Source organism: Notamacropus eugenii, chromosome 2 (assembly GCF_028372415.1).
Source record: "Notamacropus eugenii isolate mMacEug1 chromosome 2, mMacEug1.pri_v2, whole genome shotgun sequence".
NCBI classification, from domain to species: domain Eukaryota; kingdom Metazoa; phylum Chordata; class Mammalia; order Diprotodontia; family Macropodidae; genus Notamacropus; species Notamacropus eugenii.
Window position 1 is genome coordinate 501,134,008 of NC_092873.1, and position 21,416 is coordinate 501,155,423.

The 21,416-nt window shown below is 42.3% G+C and overlaps 2 protein-coding genes across 4 annotated transcripts in view; one reads left to right on the top strand and one right to left on the bottom strand.

The window, feature by feature from the left end:
- Window positions 1–3,535: 3,535 nt before the first annotated feature.
- The window catches only part of LOC140523226 (uncharacterized), a 41,004-nt gene continuing 23,123 nt past the window's right edge, over window positions 3,536–21,416 (bottom strand). Inside the window, exons 6-9 of the mRNA XM_072638195.1 lie at window positions 8,235–8,298; window positions 6,568–6,651; window positions 5,515–6,431; window positions 3,536–4,162 (exon numbers count right to left, since the gene is read on the bottom strand). Coding sequence (XP_072494296.1) covers window positions 4,112–4,162; window positions 5,515–6,431; window positions 6,568–6,651; window positions 8,235–8,298 — 1,116 coding nt within the window. The 3' untranslated portion in view covers window positions 3,536–4,111. The remainder of the gene's footprint in view (window positions 4,163–5,514; window positions 6,432–6,567; window positions 6,652–8,234; window positions 8,299–21,416) is intronic.
- LRRC8D (leucine rich repeat containing 8 VRAC subunit D) overlaps window positions 5,928–21,416 on the top strand; it is a 146,963-nt gene continuing 131,474 nt past the window's right edge. For 2 of the 3 annotated variants that reach the window (XM_072649040.1, XM_072649037.1), the window contains exon 1: window positions 5,928–6,014. The gene's annotated coding sequence lies outside the window, so the exon portion shown is untranslated. Of the gene's footprint in view, window positions 6,015–6,565; window positions 6,849–21,416 lie in introns of those variants that run through there. The other variant, XM_072649038.1, reaches the window with a different exon arrangement.

Below are 21,416 nucleotides of genomic sequence, written 5' to 3' on the forward strand. Positions count from 1 at the left end.
TTTCTTTTTTACTCTGATCATAAAACTTCCAAATTTTTCTGAATTAGCTCATTCCATCTTCTACTGGTTTTCTTTTCATTTTTTTACTTTGAACCTTTGGAGCCTGAGTTCAAAATTAAAAGCTGAAAGGATTGATTGTTCTTTCATTGCTTAAGAAGAAAAAAATGATCAGGGGAGAGGCAAAATATAGACCTTTTTCTAAAAAACAAAAAAATTAAATACCGAGAAAGGAGAAATCCCACAGAAACATCCCCAAATATCATAGCAAATGCTATTAACACATTTCAAAGCTGTTGTAGACACTCACTTAAGACAGTTAGAAAGTTTGAGGAGGTGTGGGGAGCATTTTTAATCTCAAGACTAGGTGGCGGATGGGGTGGGGAGGGGAAGTTAGGTCCATAAAGTCTTGGAGCTGGAATCCCAACACAGACTTGAACCCTACTCTAAGCTGGAATACTCTCTTTAAAAAAAAATGAGGCATATTATGTTTCACCATGTAGGGCAGACCCAGGAGTAATGGGTGGAAGCTGCTAATTTCGACTGGGAGCTGTCCCAAAGGGCAATGGAATGTGTGCCTCTGGAGATGGTGGTCTTCTCAATGGATATCCCTAAGTTGAAGCTGGATGACAATTTGACATGGCTATTACTGAGGGAATTCCTCTTCAGATATTGGTGGGACAAGATGACCTCAGAAATCCAGGAGCTTCTGCTTAAACACTTTTAGCAATGGAGTGCTCACTACCTCTCGGCAGCTCATTCCATTTCAGGACAGCTCTTACTGTTAAGACATTTTGAAGCTGGAATCGGTTTTCCAAATTTCCACTTATTCTCCAGAAATATTCTAGAACACAGAAGACAAGTTCCTCTGCTGGACCAACTGCTACTAGTCTAACGTGTTAACATCCACCTGGAAATTATTTAAAACCAGGATGGGGGGGGGGGGGCAACTATTTGGATGTCTATACCTGCTAAGGGACAAGGCTCACACAAACAAATTAGATATTTGAAGACAATAGCTATGTTCCCTTTGAGTTTTCTTTTTTTCAGGCCAAGTTCCTTCAAGTGGGGATCTTCATGGAACATTTTACAGCCCCTTCACCACAGTGATCATTTATTTACCTTTACTTCACTGAGGTCACTCATGAAATGTGATGCCCAGGACTCCAGGTAAGGTCTGATCAGCATAGAGTACAGTGGAACAATTAGTTTACTGGTTCTGGGATCAGCTTTGGTTCATGTATTGAATGTTTGTATTAGCTTTGGAGAGAAGGAGGCAAAACGGAAACAGTATAGTACCAGGAAAAGTCTTCCTCCCAGCTTGTTAGAGTTACCCTCTGAATGTACCTACTCCCAGCCATCTTGGGATGAGGTTACAGAGGGAAAAAGGGAGAGCATTCCCGGAACTGTGCCATCTCCACAATCTAATACTGTGAAATTCTCCTCTAGGATACAGTAAATAGAAAAGAAATAGAACATATCTGCCACATTTCCACAGCAATTTATTCTCATCATCAACAATAGAATCACCATATTTGTACTCTTAACATCTCCCTACTAAGTGGAAATGATGCTCAAGAAGACAGAGTCAAATCTGAACTAGAAATGACACAATTTTAAAGATATTCAAGGATACTTAAAAAAAAAAGATTTCTCAAATAAAATGAAAGGACCAAAAGAATAATAAATGGTATGTTTACCTAAAGGGCAACTGAAAAGATGTCTGTTTTTATCAACCTGTATGCTTACTTTCGCATTTCAGTAAAATCTTTAGTAGAATGGTCTACTTGCAGATCAAGGTTCTCCTTATTCAAAATATGAAGAGGCATGGAAGTGAAGTGAGTCCTGGACTTGGAGTAAGAAAGAACTGAGTTCAAATCTTGCCTCCAACACTTAATAACAATATGATTCTGAGCAAGTTGCTTAACCTTCCTCAGGCTCAGTTTCCTCACCTGTAAAATGGGGATAGCAATATTGATTTGCAGATCAGATAACATACGTGGGGCCCTTTGCAAATTTTGAAGTATTCTATAAATGCTAGCTATTTTAATTTTTAAAAATTATCTTTTTTTCCAATTGCATGTAAAAACAATCAACATTTGTTTTTTAAAAATTTAGCGTTCCAAATTCCCTACCTCCCTCCTCTCCTCCCTCCTTGAGAAGGCAATTTTATAGATTATGCATGTTCAGTCATGTAAAACATATATCCATATTTAGCTATTTTTTGAAATATGAAAATAAGAGAAAAGACTTCCACAGATGATTCTCTATAGCTGACCATGTCTTCATGGGCTCTCAGTTGACTGAGAGATACAGAAAATATAAAACATTAAATATAAAATCCTATCATATCTATGGCTTCTTGATTTTAAACATAAGATCAATACCCAGTTTTAAAGGCACTATTCCAATAAGATGTTGCCCATGGAGATGCAAAGATTTCAAGATTCCTGCCTAAATCTCTAGCCAACGGCTCCTTGGGGAATGGCTTATTATTATAATTTTAAAGAACCTTTCCTTTGTTCTACATAGAGAAGGATGGTAGCTACACTAACACAGATCACAGCCCCTTTATGACTTATAGATGACTACAGCTAACCTGCTGATGGGCTTCTGTGACCTTAGGATATTGGTTGTCCCTGGTCCTAACATTCAGTTTGTCAATAGATTAGCAGAGACTCTCTGGTGACACAAAAGGCCAAAGTACATTTGGGATGATTTTCTCACAATCTTGGCTCATACATGAAGCTCAGGAAATGGGGGTTGGGAACGTATGTTTGCACAATATTCCAGAGTACACTAGACCAACTCTTTATTTCCAAGTATAAAGTTCATAATACTCTCAGACATTTTAGAAAAGGAAAACTCCTTTTTGTGTTATCTGGAATAATTTGCTCTGGCTGTATATCCATTAATTTATTCATTATCAAAAATGCACTTTGCCAAGAGAATGAATTGATAAACGTGCAAAACGCTTATAATTCTTTGTAAAATTGTTGGTTATCATTCGTTGTTATCTGTAAATTATTGCATGCTACTCATGGTTCTTGGTTTTTGTTACATACAACTTATACTTTTGGAACTTGTAGTTGTAAATTTACAATAAAAATTTGTTGATTTTAAAAACATGAATCAAAAAAGCTTTATATTCAAAGAAGTCCATACCTATTAAGACTAAATTAAAATGGACAAGGTGACTGCTAACACTGTTTGACCAGAATGGAAAACTTTTAACAAACTCAGATTGGCAGGATTCTTAAACTAGAGTGTATCCACCTCCAGAGAAAGAGATGACATATGAAAATATGCATAGTAGTCTTACATATATGTGTATGAGTGTATATATATATATATATATATATACATACATATGTTTACACAGACCTAGTTGTACATACACATATATACCTAGGTATATATACACATATATATCTGAATTTAATTGTAGCCTTGTCTAGGGTGGGAAGGAAGAAAGAAAAAAGAAAGTAAAAAGTGCATAAGAGGACAGAGAAAACCTAGAAGGAAAGAAAGGCTGGGTGGCTTAGAAAACAATTCATAGTATTTATTAGACAGGTTTTCTTGAAATGGAAATTTATTGTTTTATATTGAATTCTCTCTTATGTTCAGCTGTACACAAGGAAATGTTTTTTCCCTTTGTTTTGTATTTATGTTTAAAATGAATAAAATTTTTTTACAAAATCTAGAGTATAATTTACAGTCAGAATTCAACACCCATAGGACAAATTCCTTCCTCCTGATGATGCGCATACAAGCTGCCAATCAATTACAGTCTCTCATGATGGCATAATGGTGATCCTTTTCTTAACAGTGGGGTCAGGTGCGGCCAGACATGCTTTCTCCTGCAGTCCTGGACTGCTCCCAGCAAGTGTCCTCAGGAATTACTTTATTCCAGCTCTTGGCCACAGGAGCAGTAGCCTCTCAGCATTTTTGGTCAGACAAGTTCGAAGCTCCAAGAAAAGCAATTCTTTTCCTTACCATATTTGCCACAATAGAGAATGCCTTCATTGTTTCCTGTCTGGCAGAGGATCCAGTTCTCCCTGAGTCAACAGCTTCTGTGACATCCTATGGGGATGGGAACTTCCTCTTCTGGGGTTTATTTCTCTATTTCTCCTGCTGACTTCTCCAGAAAGTTTCCAACACATCCCTATGGGGGGCAGTTACAAAATGGTTATTCCCCTTCTCCCTCAGATACCAGAAAGGAGAGGGATGGACTAAAGGAAAACTCAGTTGTACCGGAGATAATAAAGCAACTCAAACCTCTTGTGTCTATCTTTTCTTCCTCTAAATTAGTGGTTCTTAACATGTATGTGAAAGGACCTCTTTGGCAGTCTGGAGAGATCTATGGACCCTGTTTCAGAATGATATTTTAAAATTCATAAAACAGAATTATTTATGGGATTACAAAGAAATCAATTTTATTGAAAGCTATCAAAATATTAAACTAAAGACTCAAGCTCCTCTACCTTGGGTCAAAAACCCCATCCTAAAATATTAAAAACATTCTCATAAAAGGGATTATTCGAATCATACTAGACTATTAGCAACGTTTGAGTGTTATTAGATGCTACACCATAAGGTTGAGAGAGGCCTATACAACCCTGGGCAAATCCCTTACCCAGCATACCTGAGTTTTATCCTCTCTGAAATTTGGGGTTTGACTTGATTTTTAGGGGCCTTCCAGCTCTCCATTTTATTTATTTCAGTTTGCCCTAGGAGCTACAGGACTCCATTCCATCAAAGAGGGGTGGGGAACCCAGACCAGGACTAGTTACAGGTCCAGAGTCTGAGTCGTTAGATGAACACTCTCATTTTGGGAGACTTCTGAGGGTCTACCAATGAAAATTACTGTTATTTGTTCTGTAGGATAAAAAGAACATATTTCTTTTCTCCTTCTCCCCTTCACTTCTCTCTCACAAAGAAGGGGAAAGGGGGCATACCAGAGAATAACAAAAATCAATCATTTGGTACGGAGGATATCCTCCTAGAAAATCAGCCCCCATTATCATATGATTATGGGTCTAGATCTGGAAAGAGGAAACATCTAGTGCAACTCCATTGTACAGAAGAGGAAACTGAGGCCCAGGGAGGCTAAGCTATTCCGTTAACCAGCATCAGCCTAAAATCATCTGGATTACTTAGAGTCTGCTGGAGATGCAAGACTTTGCTGGGGAGAATGGGTGGCAGAGTAACAGCCTAGGCCCAGATCAGAAGAAAGGAGCAGCCGCCCTGAACCTCAGATAACAAACCGAGCAAAAAGGGGTAAGAAAGCAAACGTGGGCGGTCAGACAGCAATCCAGCCGCTGGCCTAGGATGGGCACGGGCCGCTGGGTGGGAGGGGCGCAGCCGCTTCCCTGTGTCTGTCCCAGCCCCGCACCGCACGCACAGCGGTCCCCCGGTACCCGGGGGTCCCCCTGCCTCGGTTCACGGCCAGGTCGTGATCGCCCGGCCCAGGTGCGCGCACCAGGAGGACGACCTTGACCGCGGGGCCCGACTCACCGCACCTGCCGGGCCAGGGGAGGGGCGGCCCCTGCCCGCGCGGACCCACACGCGGGGCGGGGGCGCACTGCGTGCCAGAGCGAGCGGGCCGGAGCCCGCGGGCCCGGCGGAGGGCCGGGGGAACGGGGAGGGGCCGGCCGGCTGGAGCTCGCTCGCAATCACATGGGGGCCCCGGGCAGCTCCATTGGTTGCGGCCGGGCCAGTCGCGGCGCTCGCCGGCTGCGGTTGGTCCCGAGGCTGCAGCGCCAGCACCGGCCCCGGAGTCCATGTTACGCTTTGTCTAATTCCCCTCGTTACAGAGTCATGTGCTGCTGCTCCCGCCGCCGCCGCCGTCGCCCCCGCCGGTGCCCCGGCTCCTCCGCCGCGCGTCCGGCTGGCAGCCGCGGGAGGGGCCGCGGGAGCAGGGTCCAGGGCGCCGCCCCGCGCCCCCGCCAGCCCCGCGTGCCCCGGGCCGGCCGCGCCGCCGCCCCCCGCAGGTGATGCCGCCGCCGCTCCGCCAGGTGGGTCTTGAGGCCGAGGGGGTGCCCCCGGGAGGGGGGGTCGGGAGGGCGCTGGCACGCTCCCCTGCCGTGCGGGCCGAGGGCTCCGGGGCCCGGGGTGGGGGTGGTGGGCCTGGGCGCCGAGCGGGGCGCGGTGACTGCGGGCTGCCAGGCGATTGCGGACCAGACTCTCCTTCCTTCCATCTGTCCGTCCGTCTGTCCTTCCTTCCACCCCTCCCACCCCATTTCCCGTTTCTCCTCCCTCCCCACGGTCACAGGACCGCGAGCCCAGGACACGGCTCCGCACAGGGCTGGGCTGGCTGCGTGCGGCTCCTCGCCTTTCGGCTCCTGCCCCGCGCCGTGGGTGCCCCACTCCTCCCGACCCCCCCGGGTGCCCAGGCTTCTTCAGCAGTGCCAGCCGGCCCCCGCCCGCCGAGCCTCACCCGGGGAGCGGGCGAGCGGGCGGGGCTGGGAGTCCGCTTGGCCCGGTTCCAGGGAGGTGAGAGCCAGCGCTCCGCCTCCAGCGCCAGGGGAGGGGGGGGCAGCAGGTGCGGGGCCACCTCCGGTTGGGCACCGGTATAATCCGCTTCTAGCTCGCCTCGAGGCGTGGGCACTTGGGATCGTGACTTCTCCGACTTGAATCTTGCATGGGGGGGACCTGAAGAGAAGAGCTTGCGGGTAGCGGCCAAAGGGTTCTCAGTCCGACCAAGTGTTCAGGGGTTAATAGGGGCCTCTTGCCTCGCTGCCACCCCCCTTGTCAGGGTTCCCACTGCCCTAGAAAGAGGAGTTGTTTGGTTTCTTCTTTAAGAGCCATCTCTAGTGGAGAGGAGCTGCGGCAGGTCGTGGGGAGGAGAGGTAGGTTCCGGTGGGAGGGGGGCCGGTGGCTGGGGACCATTGTATGCTGAGGAGCTTTGAGGGAATGAGGAGAAAGTGAAAAGTGGAGTGAGAAGGTAAAAAGCAGTAACTGACAAAGGTGATGGGTAGGATGGGGTGTTGGCATGACCCTAATCTAACCATGAATTAATCGGGACCAGTTTGGAGCGTACTGGGATGAGTGTCACTTTTGACAACTCTGCCCTGTCAAATTTTGTTCCTCCCCGACCCATTCTTCCCTTGTGATTCTGGAATTGTGTTTAGGGTTCGAGTGGGCAGAAAATACTTGGTGATGATTCTACAGGGATCTGAACTGGAGAGACATGTCTTTTATTGGTAGCTGCATTTAAGGTAACATGAAATGCCACTCACCAAGGAGCTTGGGTGTATTAGGCCTTAGGTAACTCCTTCCCAGCAGTTCTGGCAACAGCTGAATTCGATTTCCCCTTAAACACCCAAGTGCCCTTTCAAGTGCCAAGAATAATAGTGATTCAGAGCCTGCCTGCCTGGAGTGGACCAGGAGCCCTCTGGTTCTTACTGACTTCTGTGGAAAATCTCTCACCCTAAGCAGTAGGCAGCTATGGCCATAAGGTGAATCTAGAAATTGAGTTCTAGTGTGTCTACCTAATCAGATTCTTTGCCCAGCTGTTCAGGAATGCTCTCCAGTCTACAGGTTTCATTTTAATTTTGTCATTGGTGTACAGACTTCATATCAACTCCCCCCACTTAACTTAAGTGTTCTTATGCTTATGTAGGTGGTACCTGTATCTTGTTGTCAACAATCTAATAGATTAGAAGGGTGGAGGCTGCTTACGCTGTAAGTGAGCTGATGCCTTGGGACTTTTCTGACAAGCTGGGCTGTGTGTCCTGTGACAGCACTGTAGGAAACTGTTCATTTATTATCTGATGTCTTTTGGGGACATTTTCCGCCCTTCAGGCTGTATTCTATTAGAGGTTTGTTGTTTTTTAAAGTTGATTTTAGAAGATTTTGCTTTTCTGTCTTTAGATTCAAGTAGCATTTCAGTGAAAGGGTGTGTGTGTATGTGTGTGTGTGTGTGTGTGTGTGTTTGAAATGGGCAAGACTCAACAGTTCTAGAGAGCACTTTTAGTAAATTGACATTGACCATAGAAAAACAGATTTTTAAAAAATTCCACATTGTACTTAAAAAATACAAAAAGACCAGAAGTATGGCAGTTGGGGATTTCTGGTATTCATGATAGTTATGATTATGCAACATTTTCGGAGCAGCTGGTCAACAACATTTGTTCAGTTGCCAGCAATGTGGGGAATGCTAGACTAAGGGTGGCCTGTGAGAAGTTTAAAAAGAAGCAGTTAGATTTTCCAGGAAGGTAGACTAGTGAGCATACCCACAGCAGGGACAGTCAGGTGAAACTGGCCAGGGCAATGTTGGAGGGACTTGGGTGCTTGGGGCTAGGCAGAGACCAGGGACCATTAGGCAGGTTAAGTCTGCTTACATTTTTAAAATAGGAAAAAGACTGGGTGAACCTGAAAGGAAAGGTGTCCCACCCAGAGGGATGGCTTGCACTAACCCTTAGAAGGGAACCATGTGTAAGCAGTAGTAATAAGAGCCTAAATTTATGTAACACTCTAAGGTTACAGAGCACCTTATGTTATCACTTGGCCCTCACACATACACCCTTGTGAGGAAGGCTGGGCAGGTTACTTTGTCCCCTTTCATGCCCTCCCCCATTTTGCCCATGCGGAAACTGAGTTTCAGGGTTAGTTTGTCTAAGTTCACATAGCTAGTAAATGTCAGGTCTCAGACTTAAAACTGGGATTCCTGATTAAGAATTCCCTATGGGGCACCTAGGTGGCAGAGTGGATAGAGTGCCAGGGCTGAAGACTTGCAGTCAGAAAGATTCATTTTGGTGAGTTCAAATCCAACCTCAGTTACTTCCTAGCTCTGTGACCCTGGACAAGTCACTTAACCTTGTTTACCTCTGTTTCCTCATTTGTAAAATGAGCTGGAGGGAGAAATGATAAGCTACTGCATTATCTTTGCTAAGAAAACCACAAATGGGGTCATGCAGAATCAGACAAGACTGAAACAACTGAACAACAAATATTTTCTGATCCATTGTGCTGACTCTGAGAACACTAAGTACATTTGTTTGATGTATGTGGAGTATGAAAGATGTAGGTTGTAGTGTTTTTCAGTGGGTATGGGGAATTCTCCCTAAATGCAGAGGATGGCCTCTCCCTATTGCTTAATAGGTCCTTAGGGTTGATGTGATTTCCTATATTTCACATAGCTAACAAACTGGGTGATCCAGTGAATAGAATGTTGGACCTGGAACTGGGAAGACCTGAGTTCAGATCCATACTTGCTCTATGAACCTGTGCACCTTAATCTCTGTCTGCCCTAGTTTCCTGATCTGTGAAATGGAAATGATAATAGCACTTCCTTCCCAGGATTGTCGTGAGATGATACTTGTAAAGTACTTAGCAAAGCCTTATATAAAGGCTAACCAACTTCAGGGCCAGCACTCTGTCTACCACACCACACCGTCTGAGGCATATAGTTTATTTTATTTCTAAATATATTTTTATTTATGTTCTTAAATATTTTCCAATTACATTACATTTTTTTAATATTCATTTTTAAAAGTCTGAGTTCTGAATTCTTCCCGCCCCCTGTGAGAAGGCAAGCAGTATGATATTAATTATACTTGGCAGTCCTGTAAACCGTATTTCCATATTAGCCATGTTGCAAAAGAAAGCACACACAAACTCTGCCCCCCACCATAAGAAAGTAAGATAAGCATGAATGTTTCAGTCTTCACTCAGAGTCCATCAGTTCTCTCTCTGGGGGTCAATAACATTTTTCATCACGGGTCCCTTGGAATTGTCTTGGATCATTGCCTGGATCAGGGTAGCTAAGTCTTTCACAAGTGATCAATATGAATGTTACTGTGTAAAATGACCTGCTTCTGCTCCCTTCACTTTGCATCAGTTCGTGGAAGTCTTTGCAGGTTTTTCAGAAACCATCCCCCTCATCATTTCTTAGGGCACAGTAATATTCCATCACAATCTTTTACCACAACTTGTTCAGCCATTCCCCGATTGATAGGCATCCTCTCAATTTCCAATTCTTGAGGCATATACTTTATAATAGTAATTTCAGGCAGTTGAAAACCATTGTCGATGTCCGCCTTGGAAAATGACATTCAAGGAGATAATGATACAATACAGCAAAAGAGAGAATCTGAATGATTTTGGAATTCTGAGAAGCAACAAGCCAGAGCCAAGTAAAGAGGCTGTTACTGGAGGGCCTCAGTTTTCTCATCTGAAATGAGGGGATTAGATTGACTTTAAATTTTTTTTCTTTTTAGTTTTCAAAATTTCCTTTTTTTAAATTTTTTCAAAATTTACTTTTATAAGATTTTGAGTTCCAGATTTTTTCCTCTCCCTAAGATGGCAAGCCATCTGATATAGGCTGTACATATACAATCATATTAAACATATTTCCACATTAGACTGACTTTTGAGGTCCTTCCCAGTCTTAGACATGACCCCCAGTGACAGGGAGCTCACTCCTTCATGAGGTAACCTATTCCATTTTGGAACAGTTATCATTCTTGGTTTGTGCTCAAAGCAAGAGTTTGTAACTTTTTCCATGGATACTAGTTCTTTCCTCTGCTGCAATGCAGGACGATTCTGTTTTTTTTTTTTTAAAATGTATCAAATGCCTTCTGTGTGTAGAACACTTTGCTAGATCATCTGGGAAATAAACTATTTAGATAAAACAGTTCTTGCCTGTGCAGGGGTGAATATGACGTATATACAAATAGCTGTTACGGGAAAGTATATGTGGCAAGTGTATCAGAGAGGTTCAGGAGATAATAATAACTAATACTGATGTACTTGAAAGAGCTCTTTACATATCTTTTTATATCTCATATATCTTTATTACACACACACACACACACACACACACACACACACACACATCCTCATCCAACAGTCCTACCACCTAAAAACAGGTAATATTATTAGCCCATTTTATATTTGGAATAACTGGTTTAATGTGAATTGTTCCTCTGTAGTCATCTGCTATTGAGCATCAGAGGTGGGATTTGGGTCCAAGGCCTTCCTGACTCCACATCCAGCATTTCATACCCTATTTTATGTTTCCCTTTAAGAAAAAGGCTATGAAGAAAAGTGCCATCCCTTTGTCTCCTATTTGATAGATCCTTGACAAAGCCTATCAATCTAAATAAATTGCTGTCCTTCCTTCACCTGAATTCTTTCTGTGACAATCCTAGTTCCCCTGCCTACTCACACTGTTTGTCAATTTCTTCCTCAATGTTTGGTGACTGGGGTGGAACAACAGACTTCCTCCTAGAGTCTTCTGATCCCTCCACAGCACAGTGGGACTGCTACTTTCGGTATCCTAGATGACTGTGCTGGGCTGGTTGCAGTCTCAGCCTGACTTAGCTCTTCTTAGCAGCTGCCATACTCTGTTGGCTCCTAGGATGTCTACAGTCAGCCAGGGTAGTTTTATAAAAACAGCTCCTAAGTTCTTTGGTCTTATCCTCAGGTGACTTTTTTTTTTTTAAGAACAAAATAAAACTTTAACACAATGTTAACAACAACTTGCTTTGTGTCCCTTCTTTATTTCTGTTTAGTTTGCAAAATTAGATGTGATGCTGGATTTTTAAAAATGTGGCCATAGTCACTGCATATGCTCTCCTCCCTTGGCAGCTTCATAGAAGTCCTGCCGCATGGCTTGGAATGACAGTCTTTTTTTTTTATTTTTTGCAGTATGGTAATATTCCATTTCATTGCTATTGCATAATTTGCTCATCTAAAGCCCTATTTTTGAAAATCCTGTCTATTTCCAATATTTAGGGTATTAATAAATGAAAAAGCTGTGAATATTTTTGAGAGAGAGAATTTATTTTCCTTCTAATAATATCTTTAGGACATAGTCCCTAGGGCAATCACTGAAACAAAAAGTATGATTGATTTTTGTCAATTAGACGATAAACATTTATTGAGTACCTACTATGTGTCAGGCAGTAGAAATTCGAAGAAAGGTCAGACAATCCCTGCTCTCAAGGAGAGCATAATCTAAAGGGGGAGACATGGAAACAACTATGTCCAAACAAGTTGTATGCACAATAAATTGAGGATAAGCTATAGAAAAGGCAATAGAATTAAGGGAGATCAGCAAGGCCTTCTTGTAGAAGGTGAGACTTTAGCTGGAATTTGAAGGCAACCAGGAGTCCAAGATGCAGAGGGAGGGCATTCTAGGCAGGAGGGTCAACCAGAGAAAGTGCTCAGAGCTGGGAGATGGATTGTGATTTGAGGAACAGCAGGGAAACCAGTGTCATTGGATTGCCCAGTGTAGGTGAGGTATAGACTAGAAAGATGGCAGGCAGGGCAAGGTATGAAAGACTTGAATACCAAACAGGATTCGTTTTGTAAATGTTTCTTCCAAAGGATCAGATCACACTAGTTTGAGTTTCACCGGTGGTATAGTGTTATGTCTTCTCCTAACTTTTGAACTTTATTGTTTTTGCCGATTGGATGGATGTAAAGACGTACCCTATATTTTTCTAATGGCCATTTTTTCAGATTGAGTATGTAGAAAAAAATGTTTAAATGATTAGGTTAGTAATTTGTGTTTTATTTCTATGATTATTTGTTCATGTCCTTTAGTCATTACTTAATTGGGGAGTGGAATGGGGCTGATGGTGCAGGGGTGATGAGAATTATTGATTTTTGTTACAGGCACTCCCGATTAGAAAACTCCCTTGCTAGTGCAGATTGGCACCTGATTGGTACCTTATGACATTGGTAATTTGGACACTTAAACAGTCAGTCAGCTTTTATCAAGGTTAGTATCTGTTAGGTGTTGGGGATACCGGGAAAGGAAAAAATGAGCTTCCTGCCCTCAGGGAGTTCACATTGCAATGGGGCAATTTGCTAAAAATTATGCACTTGCAAGATAAAAATACGTGAAAAAGGGAGATAATCCTGGAGAGAAAGCATGGTTGGGGGTGGTGGGAAACAATAGGGGAATGTGGGGAAGGTATCTTTAAGAAAGTGGGATTTGAGTTGAGTCTTGAAGGAAGCCAGGAGGCAGAGATGAGGTGGAAGTCTTGTCCAAGGCCACATAGGTAATGTTTGAAATGGTATTTGAACCAACGTTTTCCTGACTCTGAGGCATTTTATTCAGTATAATGAAGTTTCTTTCAGTGGAGGGGGAGAATGGGAAAGGAGGGTTGAAATGAATTAGGAGATGGATATTGTTCTGAAAAATTATATATCAGTTTTGCATTTATTTTTAGATATCTGATTTTTTACTTATGTACCAAAAAGATTTCTCCCTCCCCCAATCTTTAAAAAAAATGTTTTTGGCATACAAAATCTTTCTCTTTCTGCCACTAAATTAGTCTCTTTTTGTCTCCAGCAATTTCATGCATTTTCCCAATAGATAAACCTTTTTCCTTATATTTGTGATAAATGTTCTAATCTTCATTTTTTTTTTGCATGTTTAGACTAGAATTTATCATAGTATCTTGTGAGATGTGGAGTTGAACTCAACTTTTTGAGCTGCTGTCCAATTTTTGCAGCTGGTTTTTATCGATTTCCTTTTTCCTTAATGTTTTATAAGCTTGGGTTTGCTAAGAACTCATTTCTTATGTACTTTTATTTCTTGATTCTCTGTTGTGTTCCATTATCTATTTTCCTCTAATTTGCTGTGTTTTAGATAAGGGGATTCTTGTTCAAGAATGTATGTTCTTGGCTTTTGAGATTCCATGATTCTTTGAGAGAGTTTTAGTAATTATTATAAATTTTGAAATCTGATCAGTTGAATCTCCTTTCAACCCTTTAAGAAAATTAACCTGAATATAGGATTTCAAAATGTTTTAGCCTGATAAATTTCAACATTTTGGTTTTCTTAGAGCCACAGAATTGTAAGAGATCAGAAGCCAACTAATCCAGCCACTACCCTAACAAGAATCTCCCCTGTTGTTGTTCAGTTGTGTGCAGTTCTCAGTGACTCCATTGGGGTTTTCTTCACAATGAATACTGGAGTGGTTTGCTATTTCCTTATCTAACTCATTTTATACATGAGGATACTGAGGCAAACAGGGTTAGGTAGCTGCCCAGGGTCACATAAGCTAGGAATTGTCTGAGGTAAGATTTGAACTCACAAAGATAAGTCTTCTCGACTTCAGGCCTTCAGTTCTGGCACTCTTATCCATTGTGCCACCTGGCTGCCCTCCACCCCAAAACCACCTCTACAACACACCTAATAGGTGATAAGTATCTTGTACTTTCAATTCTGGCCTTGTTGAGAAGGCTTTTTTACTTTTATCTGTATCCTATCTTTGTAAAGAGAAGGAGATTTAAGAGCTGGAAGAGACCCCAGGGATCCTTCCTACTCCAACCCTCTTCTTTTATAGACTAAGAAACTGAGACCCAGAAACTTGAAGTGATTTGCCTGTGGTCATACAGGATGCTAGCATTACTTCAGACCTGGAGTATCTGCTATATCTCTGTGCTAATCTGCTTCCATTTATAGTGGTTTCTGGAGCAGAGGTTCTTTTTTAAAAAAGCTTTGTTAATAACTTTATAAAAATATAGGCATTTCTGGGTTTTATGCACAACTGATGTAGAGACTGTCCCTGTAAACTTTGCTCCCCCCCAGCCTTCCACTTCTCCCTAGAAAAGGAGAGCATTATGTTTCATCACATGTTTCCCAGGACCAAGATGGTTATTACATCTTGATCACTTTCCTTTGCGTGGACAGCAGCTGGGTATGTTGTTTTCTTGGTCCTGATTCCTTCTGTTCAAATAGATCTTCCCATACTTCTCTCTCTCTCTCTCTCTCTCTCTCTCTCTCTCTCTCTCTCTCATTCTTTCTCTCTTACTTTTGTTATAATGCAGTAATATTCCATTTTGTGTATATACACCATTTGTTTAGCCATTCCCCAATAGAGGGATGCCTACGTTATTTCTAGGGTTTTTTTCTTCCTCCTACACAAAAACAGTGCCTTGTATGTTTTGTTATATAGTATCTTTCTGTCTTGGGGAATATGCCCAGTAGTGGAATCCAGTAGCTGTGACAGTGTAAACGCTTTAGTGATTTTCTCACGTTAGTCTGAACTATTTTCCAGAATGACTATGCCAGTTACAGTTCTATCAGCAATAGACTGATGATTTCCAGCTTTTCTCATCTTTGCTAGTTTGAAGGGTGGGAGATGAAACTTCAGAGCTGTTTTGATTTGTGTATTCTTATTAGTGATTAGAGCTCTTTCATGTGGCTGTTAAGATTTGTGATTCTTTACCAAATCGTATCTTTGCTGGAGAATGACTCAGTGATCTTATATATCTGTATGTTCATTCCTTATGTAATTGAGTCATATCAGACTTTCTGTGGATATATTTGACAAAAATCCCCCCCCCCAGTTGACGGTTTCCCTTATAATCCTATCAGCATTAATTTTCGTTCATGCAGAAGCTTTTTAATTCTATGCTATTGATAGTCTGTTTTCTCTTTTTTGAGTTTTTCCTCAGCCATAGTTATAAAAGATCTCTCTTTTTATTTTCTCTTCCTTCCTCCATTCCTCTATGCATCTCTATCTAATTTTATAGTGAAGTCATCATGTATCTGAATGCTTTTATATATGTTGTCTCTCCTCATTTATAGGGGAAAAGCAATGACTGTCTTGTTCTTTTTTATTTTTTTATACTCGAAGCCCTTAGCACAGTGCTTGGTACACAGTAAGCACTTATTGAAAGCTGTTTCATTCATTCATTCATAGCTGGTTAGAATTTACTGTGATATCTGGTGTATGATACTGAACTAAATCTCTTTTCTGGTGTGATGGTTCTTATGTCTTGTTGTTTCTGCTTACCACCATGCTTTCTCCTGAGTTGATCTTTAAGAACTCACTGGATGGGGCATTGCAGGCAGCCTCCATCCTGTAGGGTCCTTGCGATTCAACTCAGGCATCATGGAGGGAAGTATTTTTGTTTTTGTTTTTTCAAAACTTCTCAAAGCTACCTGATCAGGATTGCCTTTTGAGATTTGTCAAAATGTAGTTGAGGCAATGAATGCAGGCCAAAGCTAGACATGGATCTGATTCTTACACAGATGAATCTTTCTTTTCTTTTCCTTTTTTCTCTCTATAGTCTGAACCCTCAGCTTGCCAGGGTTTTGGTTTTTTAAGGATAGTCATGGAGTTGAGAAAAAAAAAATTCTTTGTAGAGGGCCTTTGTTTAATTCATGGATGGATTCGCTTCCAGGCTATCCCCTTCTTCTCCCGAGGATAGAAGACTTTTCCTTCTGACAGCCCACATTCAGACACGTGGGGGATATTGACTTGGACACCACAGCTTTTAACCTGCAAAACTTGAGCTGATGAATCCCGGGGTTCCAGGAACTCTCTGTAAAGTCAGGTGTATAATAACCATATTATTTTATTTTGTGTGTGCTCTATAGCATTATCCTTGTGTACCTGGCCCCTGCCGGGACTCCTTCCTATAGAGAATATCCCTCTATGTTTATCTCTGGGGTAAAGGGCAGCTTTTAAAACAAATCCCAATAGCCCAAGTGAGGAGAAAGAAGTCAAGTGTCAGGAGGGATGCAAACAAGGAAAGTTTTCAAGGCCAAGAAATAATTGGAGGAGTGTCTTACAGAAGGCTGGAGTACCTCAAAGGGTAGATTTCAGGTAGAAATTCAGTGAAACCCTGTAATTGTGTAAAAGATGAATTAGGAAAGAAGAAGGAGGTAGTAGAAAGACTGATTTGTTTTAAATTTTGGCATTTGCTTGGAAATACATTAGTGAAGTTCCTCCTGGAAAGCAGTCTTTTGAAACACAAGGATCAGATGTACAAGAAAAAACAAGCAGTAAATCAATAGAATGCCCTGACTGTAATCAGCAAATGAGATGTGGCTAAATCACTGAGATCAGGTGGCATCTGTCCAGGACCTTTGAAGGAAGTCGAGGGTGAAAATCTGGAACTGTGGGCCAAAATGTGTTGCCATTTATAAACAGCCACTCTGCCAAAAGGGTGGCCATTTGCCAGTGTGATAGCCATCCTCAAGGCTTTCAGGAAAGACCCTGAGAACCACAAACTTAGGAGTCTCACTTCCTCACTGACTGAACTAGTGATCACTGAGCATTTGAAACAGCTGACTTGGGGGAGGAAAAGATAATTTTCCATGAGAAGAAATAATGTGTGATGTATTTGAATTTAGGAACAGAAATTATTGGCATAGTCTAGAAAAATGTTTTTCCACACCAATAACCATGAAAATATTGATGTCAGGGACTATTGTCCTTGAGGGCATCCTAGGGCACTAGAGTTTGAAGTCAACTTTGAGATCATTTAGGACACCTCATTACAAACCTGGAGAATTTGAGACCCAGAGTAGTGAGGTGATTTTATCCAAGTAACATACCATGGCGTAGTGGGGATAAAGAGCAGGCCTTGGATTTAGGAAGAACTGAATCACTGGATTATAGAGACTTAGAGCTGGAAGGGACCTTAAAGGACATTTAGTCCTCATTTGGAAATAAGAAAACCTGCCCAAAGTCACTCAAATACTACGTAGTAGGTCCAGGTTGTGGGACTCCAGATCTTTACAGACATAGGAAGAAACAGCCTCACAGAATGGCAGAGCCAGGAAGGGGCCTTAGACGTCATAGAGTCTAACTCCCTCATTTTACATGTAAGGAAACCCAGAGGCCCAGAATTCAGTTCAATGCCATAAGCATATATTAAGCTCCTACTTAGCACCGTGCCAAGTGTTATAGCTATGAAAAGAGGCAAAAGACAGTCCTTGCCCTCAGGGCATTCTAATGAAAGGTAAGGTGACTTGGCATCACATGGGTAGTAAGTAGCAAGGAAGACTCATGACTTGCCTCTGACACAAGCTAGCTTGTGACATCATGGGAAAGTCACCTAGCTTTTCTCCATCTAAAGTGACTTTCAAGGCCTAAGTTCAGGTGAATTGCCTGTCGTCATTGGCAGAGGAGTTTACACGTGAAGAATTCCCAACATGCACAAAATCAGAGGTTCAGAAACAGTGCCTGTCCTCAGGGAACTCACAGTCTAATGGGGAAGATGACAGATGTACAGAGAAGATACACATCAGTGAAAGTGGAAACAGTCCCAGAGGGACACCAGAGGACTTCAGTCTGGGACTCCTATAGAAGGGAAGATTTGAAGAGGGATGTCCAAGAGTTGGAGATGAGGAGGGGGAGACAGGCAGGGAAAATGCTTGAAGACTGGAAATGATTGTCTCATGCAAGGAAGAGCAAGGAGGCCAATGCCTTGGTATTATAGAAGACCTGAAGGAGAGTAAAGTATAAAAACACTGGAAAAGGAGGAAGGGGGCAAGTTATAAAGGGCTTTGGACACCAGAAAGGGGATTTGATAGTGGAGGGAGCCAGTGGAGTTGATTGAATTAGGGGATGACATGGTCAGGGCTGGGCTTAAGGAGGATCAGCTTGACAGCTGAAATCGGGGTATGTTGTTCCTGTCGCCTTGTGCTTGTCCTCCAGTTATCGCCAGTATCTTTAGTTTCTCTGTCATGCCAGACTAATTTTATTGAAATGATCTAAAGGAGAAGGGCAAGTACAACAATGAACTCTTCAAGTTTTCAGGTCAAATTCAGCCCTTCCATTTAATGAAATGTCCAGCCAAGAGTTGTAACTTTTAGGGAGATAGCTCCAGACCATTCATGTGTGGAGAAGTCACAGAGGTCTTCTACCGGAAACAATATAAAAGTCTTATGTTTAGGGGAAAAAAAACCAATCATTAGTGAGGAACAAGATGGAAAGTCACTGTTGGCCGTTTCTTGAGGATGTTGCTGTTGCCGACAGGCCAGCTTATTGGTGATAGAGCAGAACGTGTCCTTTTTGGATCAAGTTAAGAAGTTTTTGGTGAGGTCCTCCCATGGGCCTAGTGCCATGTCTTGTACCAGACTGTGGTGTTGGGGAGCCTGGAATGCTGGGTATGTTCCTGGCTACTGCACTTTGTAAAAGATACGATGGGGGGTGGGGGGGAGAGAAGGGCAGTATTTAATCAGAATTAATTGGAAGAATTTAAAGAGAAATAAAGTTGCCTCCTGTACATAGAAAGCCAAAGTATTGCATGTTGGGTTTCATCTACTCTTCCCTTGGCACATATACCAGGCTTCATGCAATTCCTGAAGGACAGAGACTTCACATGAATAGATGATATTCGCTTTGGCACTTAATATAGTACCAAAGTGTGCCATAGGTGTGGACTTGACATCTAGTAGATCAAGGTTCAGATGATGCCTCTTGCACATACTAGTAATATAACCTTGAGCAAGTCATTTCAGCCTTAGGTTTGTCATTTGGGAAATGGGGGTGGTAGTGCCTGTAGGGCCTGCCTCCCGAAGTTGTTGTAAGGCTCAAAAGAGGTGATAAAAGCACTTAGTGACACTTTATACATAGAAATCAAAAAGGATAAGATAGTTCAGTAAGGAAAGAGGGGATGTCATAATAATAACTAATATTCATATACAGAGTGGCTAGGTGGTGCAGTGGATAGAGCACTGGACTTGGAATCTGGAAGACTTGCCTTCCTGAGTTCAAATCCAGCCTCAAACACTAGCTGTGTGACCCTGGGCAAGTCATTCAACCTTGTTTGCCTCCATTTCTCATCTGTATCAGTTCCTTCCTCTGTAAAATGGGATGGAAAAGGAAATGACAAACCACTGTGGTCTTTGCCAGGAAAACCCCAAAGGGAGTCATGAAGTTCAGATATGACTGAAAGCAACAAAACACAATCATGTAGCATTTTAAGGTTGGCACAGTGCTTTATACACGTTATTTCATTTGAGCTTCACAATAGCCCTGGTGGTAGATACTGCAATGATCCCAGTCTCACAAGTGGAGAAACTGAGGCTGATATATAATATACATACACATATATACACATACACACATATACGCACATATGTGCGCACATGTGTATACCTACATATGCGTGTGCATATATGTATACAGACATGTCTATATGTGTACATGCATGTGTGTGTGTGTGTGTGTGAAAAACTTGCCCAGGGTCACACACCTAGTGTCTAAGTCAGATATTCTTGACTTCCAAGTCTACCACTCTAGCACGGGGACCACCAAGCTCCTTGTGATTTAAGTCTGGAAAACTCACGAAATATATGAACACTTTTAAACTTGCAAGGGACAGAGTTATAATAAGTCAAATCAACATGTATTTATTAAAGGAAGGGATTAAGCATTTGTACAGAACGGACTATAGTACAGTGTGTCAGGCAGTGTGCGAAGTGCTTTTCATAAGTATTACCTCTTTTGATCTTCATAACATCCCTGAAGTAGGTATTGTTATTATCCCCATTTTACAGTTGAGGAAACTGAGGCAAATGGAGGTTTGATGACTTTCCCAGGGTTACACAGCTATTTAAGTGTCAGAGGTTGGATTTACACTCAGGTCTTCCCGATTCCAGGACCGGCACTCTAACCCTTATGCCACCTAGCTGCCCTTATAACAGAGGATTTTATATTTGATTTAGGGAGCTGCTGGAGTTGTTCCAATAGCGGGGAGATATGGCCAGGCCTGCACTTAAGGTAGAGATCACTTTTGACAGCTGTAGGAGGCAGCTTTTTATTAATTTAAGGAAAAACCTTCCTAACAAAAGGGGAAAGAGTGAATCTCCCATCACTGCAATAATTCAAGCGTATGCTCAGGGATCGTATATATAAAGGGTTAAACTAGATGATTAGCAACTATAATTCTAAGGATTTGAGGGGTGTTCATTCTATGTCATACCCACCTCTTGAGGCTGATGCCATTATCGGACTTGGGTTCTTTGCTTCATCCCCTTTAGATTCTCTCTCTCTGTCAGACACACACACACACACACACACACTCACTCACTCACTCACTCATTCACTCATTCACTCACTCACTGAAGGAGAACTGGCTCTATGATTTTTTTTTGGTTCAGGGAACTCCCAGTTGAAGAAAGTCCCTTTAGTAGTGCACATCTACACCTTCCCTGTAGCATATCTTGTCATTGTATACAGACCACCAAAGGGTCTGTATACCAGTCCTATAGCATGTGTATGTGTGTGTGTGTATGTGAGTGAGACAGACAGACAGACAGATCGACAGGATGTGAACCAAGGTTTTCCAGGCTCCAAGGCCAGTTCTCTACCCACTAGGTCACCTAGCTGCCTATGACTTCAGTTCCACCACATCACAGTGCTTTTCACAAAACAGATCATTTCCCCTGGCTCTTCCTCCCTCTCCCTTGCTGTTGAAGTGTTAGGACATTTGCCAAATAGGATTCCTTATTCTCAAAATCCCCTTGCCACTTTCCACCATATTCGAACAGCTAATATTGTTGTGAAGCCCAGAGAGGAGAAAGAAAAGGAGGTAGAGAAATACAGATTGGAAGGAAATGATGTCAGATGCCAAAAACACTTTTTTTCCAGCATGTATCATAGCCTCATAATCTGACGGGGACAACCTGTCACTGTAACGAAAGTGGCCAG